At 49.5% G+C, this 14,607-nt stretch overlaps 2 protein-coding genes across 2 annotated transcripts in view; one reads left to right on the forward strand and one right to left on the reverse strand.

The window, feature by feature from the left end:
* BOP1 (BOP1 ribosomal biogenesis factor) overlaps positions 1–3,967 on the reverse strand; it is a 97,481-nt gene extending 93,514 nt beyond the window's left edge. The window contains exons 1-2 of the mRNA XM_060243142.1: positions 3,888–3,967; positions 1,442–1,612 (exon numbers count right to left, since the gene is read on the reverse strand). Coding sequence (XP_060099125.1) covers positions 1,442–1,612; positions 3,888–3,914 — 198 coding nt within the window. The 5' untranslated portion in view covers positions 3,915–3,967. The remainder of the gene's footprint in view (positions 1–1,441; positions 1,613–3,887) is intronic.
* A 3,095-nt stretch (positions 3,968–7,062) lies between these two features.
* Positions 7,063–14,607, forward strand: part of HSF1 (heat shock transcription factor 1) — a 63,556-nt gene continuing 56,011 nt past the window's right edge. The window contains 1 exon segment of the mRNA XM_060243141.1: positions 7,063–7,185. Within this exon segment, the coding sequence (XP_060099124.1) occupies positions 7,072–7,185 (114 nt within the window). The 5' untranslated portion in view covers positions 7,063–7,071.

The raw sequence follows: 14,607 nt of genomic DNA on the forward strand, positions 1-14,607 counted from the left end.
ACAGTGGGAGGGTTTCTAGTGTCCTGGCCCCACTGATGGACCTCCTGATGACCCCTGGGTTTTGGCCACTGTGTGACACAAAGTGTTGGACTGGATGGGCCACTGACCTGATCTAACATGGCTTCTCTTATGTTCTTATGTTGGATGGGAGACCACCAAGGAAATCCAGGGTTGCTATGCAGAAACAGGCAATGACAAGTCACCTCTTCTCGCCTCTTACCTTGAAAAATCTATGGGGCCACCATAAGTCAGCTGTGACTTGATGGCTCATTTTACCATTACTTTCCCAAAAGATCAAGGGAGATCACACAATGCACAGACACCCGTGCAAGTTTAGAGGGTAGCCATGTTGGTCTGTAGTGGAGAAGCTAGATTCGAGTCCAGTAGCACCTCAGGGACCAACGAGATCTTCAGAGTACAAGCTTGCGTGCGTCAAGGTACTCATACCAGGCATCTCTAAGGTGCTACTCAAATCTTGCTGTTCTGCAGCACTGCAAGAGACGCAGGCATTCCTTGCTCTCGGAACTCCTTCCCCTTATTCACTGCTACAGCCTCTGCAAACAGACTTTGGCGGCAACAGAAAAGAGAAAATGGATCCTGTCTGAAAACTAAAACACAGCCAAGCAGCAAACAAGGCACAGAGACCCTCTGAGAATATTGCCAGCACCCTCCACCGTTCCGGTTACCGGCCAGTCCCTCTGGCACTGTTTTCCACTTTAAAGGAAAGACCTTGTCCCGAAGCCACACACGAGGTAGCAAAATACAGCCTTTTTTCACATAGGAAGATGGAGAGGGGTTTTTCCCCACCCAAACCAATTATATTTATTTATTTTATTCAATTTTTCGCCCGCCCTTCTCGTAGAACAGGCTCAGGGCGGGTTACATCATAAAAATGGTCCACAGTAAAAAAACAGTTCAAAATATAAAATCTAAGATTACAAAGATTAAGATGGCAGATTCTGCCTCACAGATGCGACCTATTGTCCAAGTCCAGCATATCTTGATATGGTAGAAACAGACAGTGGACTCCTGATCCACCTTGAATTCTCTGCATGATAATACCAGGAGAAAATTCCTCTCTGCAGATCCTTATTTCGCGGTAAGCATTCTTGCCCACACACGATTCCAAGGCTGCAACACCAAAAACACTTTCTTAGGAGTAAGTCCCACTGAACTTACTTCTGAGTAGGCCTGCTTAGGTTTCCTCCCTAACTCCTGCAAGGGGTTGTTACTGCACAGTTGAAGGAATTCATCATGTTTGAGGGTGACCACAATTTTTTTTTATCATACAATAACTGCATTAAAAAAAAATCTCAGAAGCACCACCACTGTAGCCATGAATTGTGCCGTTCCCTGGAGTTCTCATTTAAAAAATGCAAAGTGAAAGAGTCACGTAAAGGCACAGCGCTAAGGACGTAATACACGCGCATCCTTTACTTACTTGCAAAAGGCTTTCTGGTTTCTCCTTGACTCTGCTGTCATCCTCCTCCTCCTCGTCTGTGATGCTGTCACTCCCTGACTCCTCCAGCCCAGAGAAAATACTGTCCTCACTATCCGTCAGATCATCACTTGCTTCATCGTGCTCCTTAAGGGCTCCAGGGCCGAAGAGAGGCTGTAGAAAGGAACCAGCAAGTATCAGAATACCAGACTGCCAGCAGCTCCCAGCAGGCCAAGAACAAAATGGAAAAGACAAAGCAATCAGCATTATCAAGAGCTGGTGCTACGATCCACCCAGCACTTCCCTCAGACTCCAAACAGAAACCTCTCTTATCCTGCCATTCAGACAGCCACTTGTCTTGAATGGGGATGGCCAACCTGCAACCCACAGATCAGCTGCAGCCTCCAAAGTCCTATTTGTCTGGCCACAGGCATTAGTGCCAAATTTAGATTCAGGTGGGTCGCTGTGTACTCGTGGGCATTCGATGAAATTGCTGAGCAGCCAGGTTAAAACGGATAAAAGGAAGTCCTTCTTCACCCAAAGGGTGACTAACATGTGGAATTCACTGCCACAGGAGGTGGTGGCGGCCACAAGCATGGCCACCTTCAAGAGGGGTTTAGATAAAAATATGGAGCACAGGTCCATCAGTGGCTATTAGCCACAGTGTGTGTGTAATTTTTTTTGGCCACTGTGGGACACAGCGTGTTGGACTGGATGGGCCATTGGCCTGATCTAACACGGCTTCTCTTATGTTCTTATGTGTTGGTTTGAAACAACAGACCAAAGTTTGAGTCCAGTACCAAATTCATTTCAAGGAGGGTAAAAAGAGCACAATCACTGCCACTTGTATGGAAAAGAAAGATCTGGAGTGTAGAGAATAGGACCTGACACAGGCTCAGCCCCAGTGCTCACCTTCTCTCTCTGTCAGTCTTGCCTACTACACAAAGGACTTGAACTGATAAAATTGAAAAAGTCTCACGTACTGGAAGGTATGGTGAACACATACATAACAACATGACATGTTAAACTAAGTGGAACCAGTTTTGTTATGCTCTCCCCCTACACTCTGCCACGACAACGTCACTCATGTGAGCAGGGCCTTCTGCAGGTGCGCACCTGCAAGCAGGCAAAATCAATAACTGCCCATACACGTGTCTTCTCAGTGGTGCCCCTCACCTTCTGGAATAACCTGCCTGAGGAGGTCAGGAAGGCTCTCACTCTCCTGGCTTTCCACAAATGATGCAAAACCAAATTATTCAGGAGGGCTTTTATATGCAGGCAATAAGGTAGCACTGGAAAAAAGGCTTCACAAAATTACTTGGACAAATGTTTAGGGACTGTGGTCTATACTACCGCATGTAGCTTGCTGTAACAGGATCCTACTATATCATTTTTGCACCAGTTATTGTGTTGTGCTAACACTGACACTTTGCTTCTGTTACTAGAATTCTGGTTGGTTTTACAACCCAAATCCTATTGCACTGTTTACTGAACATCCCATCCTGTTGATTTTAATTACTCATCCTGCATAACCCACCTTGATTCCAAGTGAGTAAGGTGGACTCTAAATAAATAAATCTCACTTGATGTGTGTGGGTCATTTGGGGCAGCAGAATACACTTCTGACCTCCAGGTCACCAGAGATGAGAGTAGCCCCTGGGAAAAGAGGTCTCTGGCCACCTCTGTCACGACTCCAGCTTGCCTTGGCCTAGACCTGCAAAACTCAGGCTCTGATGTCTCCTCCCATACATCCCTGTGTGCCAACTGCAACCGTCAGGCAGTCCCACTGTGCAGGGTGGCCCATCTGGCACCCACGCCTTCTCCATCATGGCTTCAGCTCTGGGGAAGGGTCTCCCTGAAGAGGTGAGGGTGGCGCCCTCCTTGGAGATGCACGGCCCGCCAGTCTGCCAGGGCTTCTGAGGGTCAGAATAACTGCGCCTAAAAAGTACACTTCCCATCCTTAAAGTAGAAACATTCAAAACCTTTTTAATAAATATACAAGCATCAGTGTATCAACAATACAAATACAAAATTTATAAGCAGAGTTCTGCAAAGAAGTCAATTTCACTGTATGACTCCGGAAGAGTTCTGTCCTTGAGGGGTTATAGAAAATCCCAAATACATTTCTGACATGGAGTCTATCCGCAAAAATCGGCTCCAAAGGAAAGTTTGCCTTCCCATGATCACCAGTGTCATTCTCAAAAGCCGTCATTTGAGAATTACACTGTGAGAGATGGGCGTGTGCAAGAGATAGATTATAAGTAATATCTATTTGGCTTATGAAAAAGCTGCATTCAGCGGGAGATCTCCAGGCCCCACCTGGAGGCTGGCAACCCCAGGCGCAGGGCACAGGCGGCAGAGGGGCCTCCACTGCGCGTGCGCCGGCCCCGCGCTCTCTACCCTCCCCCGCCGCCCGCCTTCCTCTTCCGCGGCCCGCCGCGACCCTCACCTCACTGCCGCCTTCCCCGGGCTCCATGGCTCCTCCAGCCAGACCTCCACTGCGCGCCGCGTGCGCTCGCCTCACCAGCTGCTCCCGACTGCGCATGCGCCCAAAGGTCAGAGGTCACTTTTCTCCGCCCATTCAACGTGCACGCTCTTTAAAAAAAAAAGACAAAGAGAGAGAGAGAGAGAAAAAACTGATTGTTTTGAGTGTCGAAGGAAATCTCCCGTTTCCTTCTCTTCTTAAGCATTGTATAGATGAAAAGGGCGCCCGGTGCGAAACCTGAGGGAAGAGGTCAAAGGTCAAGCGCTGCGCGAAGTATTAGGCATGGTTTAAGCGCGCGTCGCACCTGGGCAAGTCACTGCGCATGTGCTAGCGCTCTGGCTGCATCCACTGCGCAGGCGCCGCAGCTTCCACTTTCTGAGCTTTGTGCTAGTCTTCTAAAAGGGTACAATGGGGCGACTTGCAGACTAGCCACATCTATTTGAAAAATGTTCGCGTCCAGTCGGGCATCTTGAAGACCAACAAAGTTTAATTCTGGGGATAAGCTTTCTTGTGCATGCACACTTCTTCAGATACAGTACATAAGAGAAGCCATGTTGGATCAGGCCAATGGCCCCTCCAGTCCAACACTCTGTGTCACACAGTGGCCAAAACAACCAAGTGCCATCAAGAGGTCCACCAGTGAGGCTAGAAGCCCTCCCACTGTGCCGCCCCAAGCACCAAGAATACAGAGCATCACTGCCCCAGACAGACAGTTCCAACAATAAGCTGTGGCTAATAGCCACTGATGGACCTCTGCTCCATATGCTTTTCCAGTCCTCTCTTGAAGCTGTCTATGCTTGTAACCGCCACCACCTCCACTGAAATGGAAGTTGCCAGGCCATACTGTAGGTCAAGCATACAACTCAATAAAGGCGCTTAACAGATGACTGGGGAAGGCAATGACAAACCACACTGTAAAAAGTCTGCCGTGAAAATGCGAAAGCAACATCACCCCAGAGTCAGAAACGACTGGTGCTTGCATAGGGAACTATCTATCTTTTTAACAGGTGCCAGAACTGAACTGGTCTGGAATAATAAGCTTAGTTTGCATGGTCACCATTGTTTGGGTTTAATTCTAGGGGAAACATAGTGAAGGAAATAAATATATCAAAATTGGGGAATTGATGGGCAGATGTCCCAGTATTTTCTAGTGAAACATGTCCTTTTGTTTTATCTAGACTTGTAGCAAGAGCAATTAACAGGCAACTTTCATTACCTTGTATTACCTTTGGTTTCCCGTGCAAATGCTATCCAGACCAAATAGTCTTTCAATTTGTTTATTACACTGATTTGCCATTAGATCCTAACCTTGTATCACATTACATTCTTAACGCTAAAAGGTAAAGGTGTGCAAGCGCCAGTCGTTTCTGACTCTTGGGTGATGTTGCATTATGATGTTTTCATGGCAGACTTTTGATGGGGTGGTTTGCCATTGCCTTCCCCAGGCTACACTTTCCCCCCAGCAAGCTGGGTACTTATTTTACTGACCTCGGAAGGATGAAAGACTGAGTCAACCTTGAGCCGGCTACCTGAACCCAGCTTCCGCTGGGATCAAACGCAGGTCGCAAGCAGAGCTTAGGACTGTCTGCAGTACTGCAGCTTCACCACTCTGCACCACTGGGCTCCATTCTTAACACTATCCACCAGCTATGTGTAGTTTTGCTTGAACCCCATTTCATTGTCTGAAGAAGTATGCATGCACAGGAAAGCTTACATTCTGAATAAAACTTTGTTGGGTCTTCAAGGTGATACTTGAGTACTACTTTGTTCTGCTGCTTCAGACCGATACTGCTGCCCAGCTGGATCTATTTAAAGGGGAAATATCAGGGGGTGTGGAGCGCCTTTCAAGTACTATGTAAAGAGTTAGGGCGTTACTCCAAGGCTGCAATCACACACATCAAACAATGCACTTTCAATCCACTTTCTAACTGGATTTTACTGAGTGAACTGGTAAAATCCAGCTGCAAATAGGCTTTCCAATCCCCAGGCCCCAGAGGGGGATCCCCCGGTTTTACAGGCTTCCCCCCTTCCCCAGCCAGCTGGCCGGTGGGGGAAGCCCCAACCCCACAGCCATTATGCACCTCCATGAACGATTCCCATAGGGAATGATGGGGAATTGAGCCGCGGGTTATCGGGAGCTCTGGGAGGGCTGTGTTTTGAGATAGAGGCACCAAATTTTCAGTATAGCATCTAGTGCCTCTCCCCAAAATACCTCCCAAGTTTCAAAAAGAGTGGACCAGGGGGTCCAATTCTATGAGCCCCAAAAGAAGGTGCCCCTATCCTTCATTATTTCCTATGGAAGGAAGGCATTTAAAAAGATGTGCAGTCCCTTTAAATGTGACGGCCAGAACTCCCTTGAAGTTCAATTATGCGTGTCAAACCCTTGCTTTTGGCTCTGCCCCAATGTCTCCTGGCTCCACCCCCAACGTCTCCTGGCTCCGCCCCAATGTCTCCTGGCTCCACCCCCAAAGTCTCCTGGCTCCACCCCCAAAGTCTCCTGGCTCTGCCCCAATGTCTCCTGGCTCCACCCCCAATGTCTCCTGGCTCCGCCCCAATGTCTCCTGGCTCCACCCCAAAGTCTCCTGGCTCCACCCCCAAAGTCCCCAGATATTTCTTGAATTGGACTTGGCAACCCTAGCTGCAAAGGGCATTGAAAGTGCATTATTTACTGTGTGTGATTGAATAATGAGAGAGGTCAGAAGTGCGACAAACAAATGAATCAATTAAGATAGATATGAGCATCAAGATTCTCAGTTACGAGACAATAAAGCGTTACCCAGGGCCCTGGCCTCTTCACGCATGCGCTCTCTCTTCACGCTTGCGTTCACAGAGGGCGCGAGCGCGGGACAGGCGCAAAATTGCCGTTGGGCTTGGAGGAACGAGGCATGCGCGAAACCGTGGAAGAGAAGCCCCGCGGGGGGGGCACTGCGCACGCGCGTGATTGAGGGCCCTAGCGATGGGAATAATGAAGTCTCGACCGAGCTAGGGTCGCCGGCTACTGCGCTTGCGCGGCCTGTCAGGCGTCACAAGATGGCGGCGGCCATACCGGGCTGCGCTGAAGGGCCGAGCGCGCAGGGAGGGGCCGCGCCGGGGGACCGCTAGGCCGCCGGGCGTTCGGGGCGGGGAGGGCCGAGGGGCCGGCCGAGCCATGGAGAATGCCGTCGGCGGGGGAGCAGGAGGCAGCAACGTCCCCGCCTTCCTCACCAAGCTGTGGACCCTGGTGGAGGACCCCGACACGGACCCGCTCATCTGCTGGAGCCCGGTGAGCCCGCAGCGAAGGCCGCCCGCGCCTGGACCCCGCCCCTTCCCCGACAGGGCCCTGCTCTGGCCCGGCCTGGCGAGGGGGCGGAGCATCCTTCCTGCGCACCGAGGGGTCGGCCCAATGGCACGTGGGAGCCACAGCGCCCCTCCTCGGGAGCAGAAGTGGAATTGGTGGGAAGGAAAAGGGCTGCTTTGCTCCATCAGGGACTGGGGGAATCTGCCCGTGCATTCAGTGGCTCTTAGCCACAGGCTCTGTATTCTTGGTGCCTGGGGGGGGGCGTACAAGTAGGAGGGCTTCTAGGGTCCTGGCCCCACTGATGGACCTCCTGATGGCACCTGGTTTTTTGGCCACTGTGTGACACAGAGTGTTGGACTGGATGGGCCATTGGCCTGATCCAACATGGCCTCTCTTATGTGACACAGAGTGTTGGACTGGAGGGGCCACTGGCCTGATCCAACATGGCTTCTCTTAGGTTCTTATGTGACACAGAGTGTTGGACTGGAGAGGCCACTGGCCTGATCCAACATGGCTTCTCTTATGTGACACAGAGTGTTGGACTGGAGAGGCCATTGGCTTGATCCAACATGGCTTCTCTTATGTGACACAGAGTGTTGGACTGGAGAGGCCACTGGCCTGATCCAACAGGGCTTCTCTTATGTTCTTATGTGACACAGAGTGTTGGACTGGAGGGGCCACTGGCCTGATCCAACAGGGCTTCTCTTATGTTCTTATGTGACACAGAGTGTTGGACTGGAGGGGCCACTGGCCTGATCCAACAGGGCTTCTCTTATGTTCTTATGTGACACAGAGTGTTGGACTGGAGGGGCCACTGGCCTGATCCAACAGGGCTTCTCTTATGTTCTTATGTGACACAGAGTGTTGGACTGGAGGGGCCACTGGCTTGATCCAACATGGCTTCTCTTATGTGACACAGAGTGTGGGACTGGAGAGGCCACTGGCCTGATCCAACAGGGCTTCTCTTATGTTCTTATGTGACACAGAGTGTTGGACTGGAGGGGCCACTGGCCTGATCCAACAGGGCTTCTCTTATGTTCTTCTGTGACACAGAGTGTTGGACTGGAGGGGCCATTGGCTTGATCTAACATGGCTTCTCTTATGTGATACAGAGTGTTGGACTGGATGGGCCATTGGCTTGATCCAACATGGCTTCTCTTATGTGACACAGAGTGTTGGACTGGAGGGGCCACTGGCCTGATCCAACAGGGCTTCTCTTATGTTCTTCTGTGACACAGAGTGTTGGACTGGAGGGGCCACTGGCCTGATCCAACAGGGCTTCTCTTATGTTCTTATGTGACACACAGTGTTGGACTGGAGGGGCCACTGGCCTGATCCAACAGGGCTTCTCTTATGTTCTTCTGTGACACAGAGTGTTGGACTGGAGGGGCCACTGGCCTGATCCAACGTGGCTTCTCTTATGTTCTTAGGTGACACAGAGTGTTGGACTGGATGGGCCATTGGCCTGATCCAACAGGGCTTCTCTTATGTTCTTATGTGACACAGAGTGTTGGACTGGAGGGGCCATTGCTCTGATCCAACAGGGCTTCTCTTATGTTCTTCTGTGACACAGAGTGTTGGACTGGAGGGGCCATTGGCCTGATCCAACAGGGCTTCTCTTATGTTCTTCTGTGACACAGAGTGTTGGACTGGAGGGGCCATTGGCCTGATCCAACAGGGCTTCTCTTATGTTCTTATGTGACACAGAGTGTTGGACTGGAGGGGCCATTGGCCTGATCCAGCAGGGCTTCTCTTATGTTCTTATGTGACACAGAATGTTGGACTGGATGGGCCACTGGCCTGATCCAACAGGGCTTCTCTTATGTTCTTCTGTGACACAGAGTGTTGGACTGGAGGGGCCATTGGCCTGATCCAACGTGGCTTCTCTTATGTTCTTATGTGACACAGAGTGTTGGACTGGAAGGGCCATTGGCCTGATCCAACAGGGCTTCTCTTATGTTCTTCTGTGACACAGAGTGTTGGACTGGAGGGGCCATTGGCCTGATCCAACGTGGCTTCTCTTATGTTCTTATGTGACACACAGTGTTGGACTGGAGGGGCCACTGGCCTGATCCAACATGGCTTCTCTTATGTTTTGCAAGTGTAGATGATTTTGAAAGAAAACCAAAACAAGTTCACAGAAGAGAGGTCCCTCTAGCCATTGCATCTCAAGGGAACCTCCATGTTCAAAGGCAGCCAATCTCTGCATCCCAGTGCTAGGAGTCAACACCAGAGGAAGGCCTTGGCCTTCATGCCCTGTTTGTTGGCCCTCAGGGTCAAAGACTGGCTGCTGTATGCAATGATAATGGAGCTGGGTCTGGTCTGACCCCACAAGCTCCTCCTTATGCATGATCAACCTCTAGGCTGCTCTCCCACTCCTGGAAGTGGCACTGAGAAATAGCAAAAAGAAATCTGGTGTCATAACAAAGACAAATGTGTTTGTGCTGTAAATTTTGCCACACAGTTTTGTTCCCCAGTCCATTGTTGGGAAGGTTCTTTGTAGGAGTCTGGAGCTGGTGCTGAATTCCCTGCTCAGGAGTTTTGAGACACCTGAAAGCTCCAGCTTTTTTTTTTTTAATCCTGGTGTAAACTTCTGTGGATCAGTGGCCGTTCCATCTGATACAAATGAGCTGTAATCCCTGGAAGTTAATGCAAACTAGCCTTTAACATACTGCATGGCTTCTCTTTGTGTTTACTGCAAGAGACTTGTGAAACTACCCCCCTGGAATCTGTGGTGTCAAGAAATGCATAGGCCAGACTTCCATCCCTTCTTTGTCTTTCTCGTTGCCTTCTTCAACAGTGCTTGTCAGAGCCACCCTGACCTGCCCTGTCTTGCACCTCAAATATCCTCCCTCACAGCCTGACCCTTTCCCATTTCCTCTTTCCTGGTTAATGCTGGACGCTTCCACCCCGTCACATCTGGCTACACATCCTGCAGGCAGGAGCTGAGCCACGGTATTTTGCTGCTCCTGGGTGGCACCACTTAAATATTAGTTAGCAACAGATGCTACTCTGGTCTTTTGGGATGCCAGGTGTTTCCAGATGTCTACTCCATCCCAGACAAAGGTGTACAGAAAAAGATTCCTTAGTTTCCCTTTGCTAGCCATTGGGAATTGTTTCTTAGGAGATGGCCCTAAATTAGGTTGATTGTAGTGTTTTTGTGACACAGAAAGTCAGTGTGGCCTGCTAAATTGTGCTAAGTCTAACGAGGTAATCTTACCCTCTGATCAGCTGGAGGGAGCCTGTGGGCATGTCACTGTTGATTTAAGTCCCATGCAGGGATAGTAATGCCTCACTGTAAGTTTTCTCTCTTTGGGAGTAGCTTTTTACTGTGATGGGACGGTACTGTTTCATGCCCTTGTTGCTGCCACTTTTTTGAGACCTCCTGTACTGTGGTTTTGAGAATGGGAACTAATTTGTGCTGTTGCATGTAGCCTGTTTGCAGCATCAGCTGTTAGTGTTTGGATGGGAGACGGCCAAGGAAGTCCAGGGTTGCTCTGCAGAGGCAGGCAAGGGCCAGCCACCTCTGCTTGTCTTTGGCTTTGAAAACCCCATGAGGGGTCACCCTGCATTGGCTGAGACTTGGGGGTGCTTTCCTCCATCACCACCATTGGTTGGCTACGGTTAGGGTTGCAATAAACTTCTCTTTGCTAAGTAGGACCTCTGTTAAAATTCAGGATTTATATTGTTGGGTTTGTGTATGGTCTAAGAACTTGATATTTTTGTCCAGGAATTTGGCGTCTCTTGCAGCTTGTTTGATAGAAGTGCTAAATTCCTGGGAATGTAGCAAAGCCAAGGACATGCAGACGGTGGGGTGCGAGAAAGAGAAGAGAAGATTGTTTTGTGAGAAGCGATCCTGGTAGCTGTCAATGCTGCTACTTACGTTTTGGGCACGTTGATTCTCCACACTGCTGCTTCATAATGTAGGTATTGGATGTGTTGGATGCGGCATCACTTGTGTAGGTCCAGGTAAATTGTGTGATTCAGCCAGAAGCAGAGAGGGAAGTGTACAGCTGTCTGAGCACAAGTGAGAAGAATGTGTGCCATTTGACTGTAGCTTTACCAAAAGATGAAGTTCAAGTTGTCTTTGGATACTACAGAGGATTTTCTGTGACGTCTCTGAAAGCAAGAAAGCCAGAATTGTTTTCCTGTGACTTCAGAAAGTTTAGAGATGCTGTTATCCATGCCTTCGAGAAGCCTTGGTGTTCTTTCTCTGTCCGCTTTCGAAAAGTGCCCCCTCACCGGTAAGCACAATATAATGCTGATTAATTGTGGCTGCCGTGTGTATACTTCTTTGACCCCCTCTGTTTAATGCATCACCTTTATAGGCTGCTGCCTTGCATACTTTATAGCGGGGTGGCCAACAGTAGCTCTCCAGATTTTTTTTTTGCCTACAACTCCCATTAGCCCCAGCCATTGGCCATGCTGGCTGGGGCTGATGGGAGTTGTAGGCAAAAAAACATCTGGAGAGCTACCATTGGCCACCCCTGCCCTATAGGACTTCCTGAACTCTCACAGGATTCCTGCCTCTCATGATCATTCAGCCGTGATTTTTGTTGTGGAAGGAATAAATCTCCTTTGAGGCTCATAAGCTTTATAGGGCATGCACAGCTTGTCATGCTGGGTTTACAGGGACTTGGCAGAGTGAAGACGTGAGAAGTATCTGCTGCTCTGGTGCAGAATGTGGGGTAGAATAATTCTGGCCACATGTATGTAAATATAGCCTGTCCAGGCTGTTGTGCTGCAGATCAGTTATCTTAGATGAGCTAAGTGTGTGATAAGAAGCATGGACAAACCCTAGTGCTTGTCCATGGCGCATTTGCCTTGTTTTGCTGACGTGCTTTAAATATTTTTTTAAAAAAATATTTTATTATTTGAATTTATAGTCCACCCTCCCCAGAATAGGCTCATTTCACTGTTTATACTACTTAAGAATATAAGAGCCCTGCTGGATCAGACCAGTGGTCCATCTAGTCCAGCATCCTGCCCCACACAGTGGCCAACCAGTTCCTCTGGAGGGCCAACAACAGGGCAGAGAGGCTGAAGCTTTCCCCCAAGAAGAACCTCAGAAGAGCCCTGCTGGATCAGACCAGTGAGGATCCATCTAGTTCAACATCCTGCCCCACACAGTGGCCAACCAGTTCCTCCGGAGGGCCAACAACAGGGCCGAGAGGCTGAAGCCTTCCCCCGAGAAGAACTCAGAAGAGCCCTGCTGGATCAGACCAGTGAGGGTCCATCTAGTTCAACATCCTGCCCCACACAGTGGCCAACCAGTTCCTCCGGAGGGCCAACAACAGGGCCGAGAGGCTGAAGCCTTCCCCCGAGAAGAACTCAGAAGAGCCCTGCTGGATCAGACCAGTGAGGGTCCATCTAGTCCAGCCTCCTGTCTCACACAGTAGCCAACCAGTTCCTCTGGAGGGCCAACAACAAGGCAGAGAGGCCGAGGCCTTCCCCCGAGAAGAACCTCAGAAGAGCCCTGCTGGATATGACCAGGGAGGGTCCATCTAGTCCAGCCTCCTGTCTCACACAGTGGCCAACCAGTTCCTCTGGAGGGCCAACAACAGGGCAGAGAGGCTGAAGCCTTCCCCCGAGAAGAACCTCAGAAGAGCCCTGCTGGATCAGACCAGTGAGGGTCCATCTAGTCCAGCCTCCTGTCTCACACCGTGACCACCCAGTTCCTTTGAGCGGCCAGCAACAGGGCAGAGAGGCCAAGGCCTTCCTAAAGCCTGGTACTGGAATCCAGATGTTTGTTGTCTCTTTAACGTGGAGGCTCCTCCAGCCTCCAGGGCTAGTAGTATGTCATTGTCCGTGAATCTTGTCTAATCCTCTTTTAAATCTGTCTGTGCCTATACTCATCTGTGCATCCTCTGGCAGCAAATTCCACACTTTAATCACTTCCTGTGTAAAGAAGTATTTCTTTTTTTTTTTGTTCCTGAATTTACTGTTCATTAGCATCACTTGATGCTGTTGAGTGCCAGTATTTTGGAAGAAGTAGGAAAAAGTTCAACATGAATCGGAAAATCATGTGGAAAAATCATATCACTGCTCGGACTCCCTGTGCTGAGATAAGGGCAAGGGTGGACATAGGAAGGTGACAGCACTCTTAGGCGGTGAGCTGCCCTCATTTTTTGCCATCTTGCCACCTGTGTGGCATGAAAACGTTTTGTGGTCCGCACTGGTACTGTCGGGGTCATGGTTGCTGCATGTAAAGAATACCATCTACTTTGTGTTGCTTGTTACAAATCTGCGTTTCTGTGCCTGAGAGGTGTGAAACTGAAGTGTGTTTTTATAGCTGACATGTTCTGCATTGTGAAGCTACTTAGGAAGTTCTTTCGAGCAAATAGAGCTTGCCAGGCCTAGGTTCTTAGCTGTCCATCGCTGCCCACTAGCCTCGCAATCCTGTAAGCCATGGGTGGCCAAACTTACGTGAGAGCCACATAGAATGAGTGTTAGATGTTTGAGAGCTGCAAGACATGAATGTCAGATGTTTGAGAGCGGGAAGGAAAATAGATGGAGGAGGGAGGGAGAGGTAGAAGGGCAGCAACTTTAAATGAGAGCGGGAAGGAAAATAGATGGAGGAGGGAGGGACAGGTAGAAGGGCAGCAACTTTAAATGCTGGCTTGGCTTGAAGAAGTGATTTAAAGAGAGAAATGCCTTCCGCAAGCTGGCCCAAGGGGGGGGAGCTTTGAGAGCCGCACAGTATGTGTGAAAGAGCCACATGTAGCTCCCGAGCGCAGTTTAGCCACCCCTGCATAAACCCTTAAGTCAGAGGCCCCATTGAGCCGCTGTGCCTCTCCCGGGGCACCCTTCCTTCTGCCAGCTAGTGTAGGAACGGTCTGTCACCATGTTGCCCTCTGCAGTTCTCATGCTAAACCAGTGTTTCCCGAAGTGGGTGATATTGCCCCCTAGGGGGTGCTGGAATGATCCGGGGGGTGGTAGTAGCCTTTGGTGTAACTGTGGGGTGGTGAATAAAAATAAGGGGGCGATGGAAGCATAAAGGAAGAAGAGAAGAGGGTGGGAGGTGTCAAAACATCATGTTTTTGGGTCCAGAATTTCTAATTTAGAGAAAAAATCCACTTAACAAAAATAGAGGGTTCCTTTTTGTCTGCTTTTTGAATTCACCCAATTAGACTAGTAATGAGAACCAGAACTCCGTCCAATTAAAATATAAGAAGGATGCAGTTTATTTACAAGACAGAATAAAAAATAGAGATGTACAGACAAGAAACACAGAAACAAAAAACCTTACTAGTCTATCCTAGCCAATACTTGTTACAGCTAGCAGCTTCTCAAGGTTGCTTGCAGTTTCTCTCTCAGCAATACAGTTTAAATCAGGGAGCACTGAGGCAATTGCATAAACCTCTCTGAAGAGTCCCAGCCTGTGGCTTTCTCCTCACAAAGTTTTCT

Source organism: Heteronotia binoei, chromosome 7, assembly GCF_032191835.1.
Source record: "Heteronotia binoei isolate CCM8104 ecotype False Entrance Well chromosome 7, APGP_CSIRO_Hbin_v1, whole genome shotgun sequence".
NCBI lineage: Eukaryota > Metazoa > Chordata > Lepidosauria > Squamata > Gekkonidae > Heteronotia > Heteronotia binoei.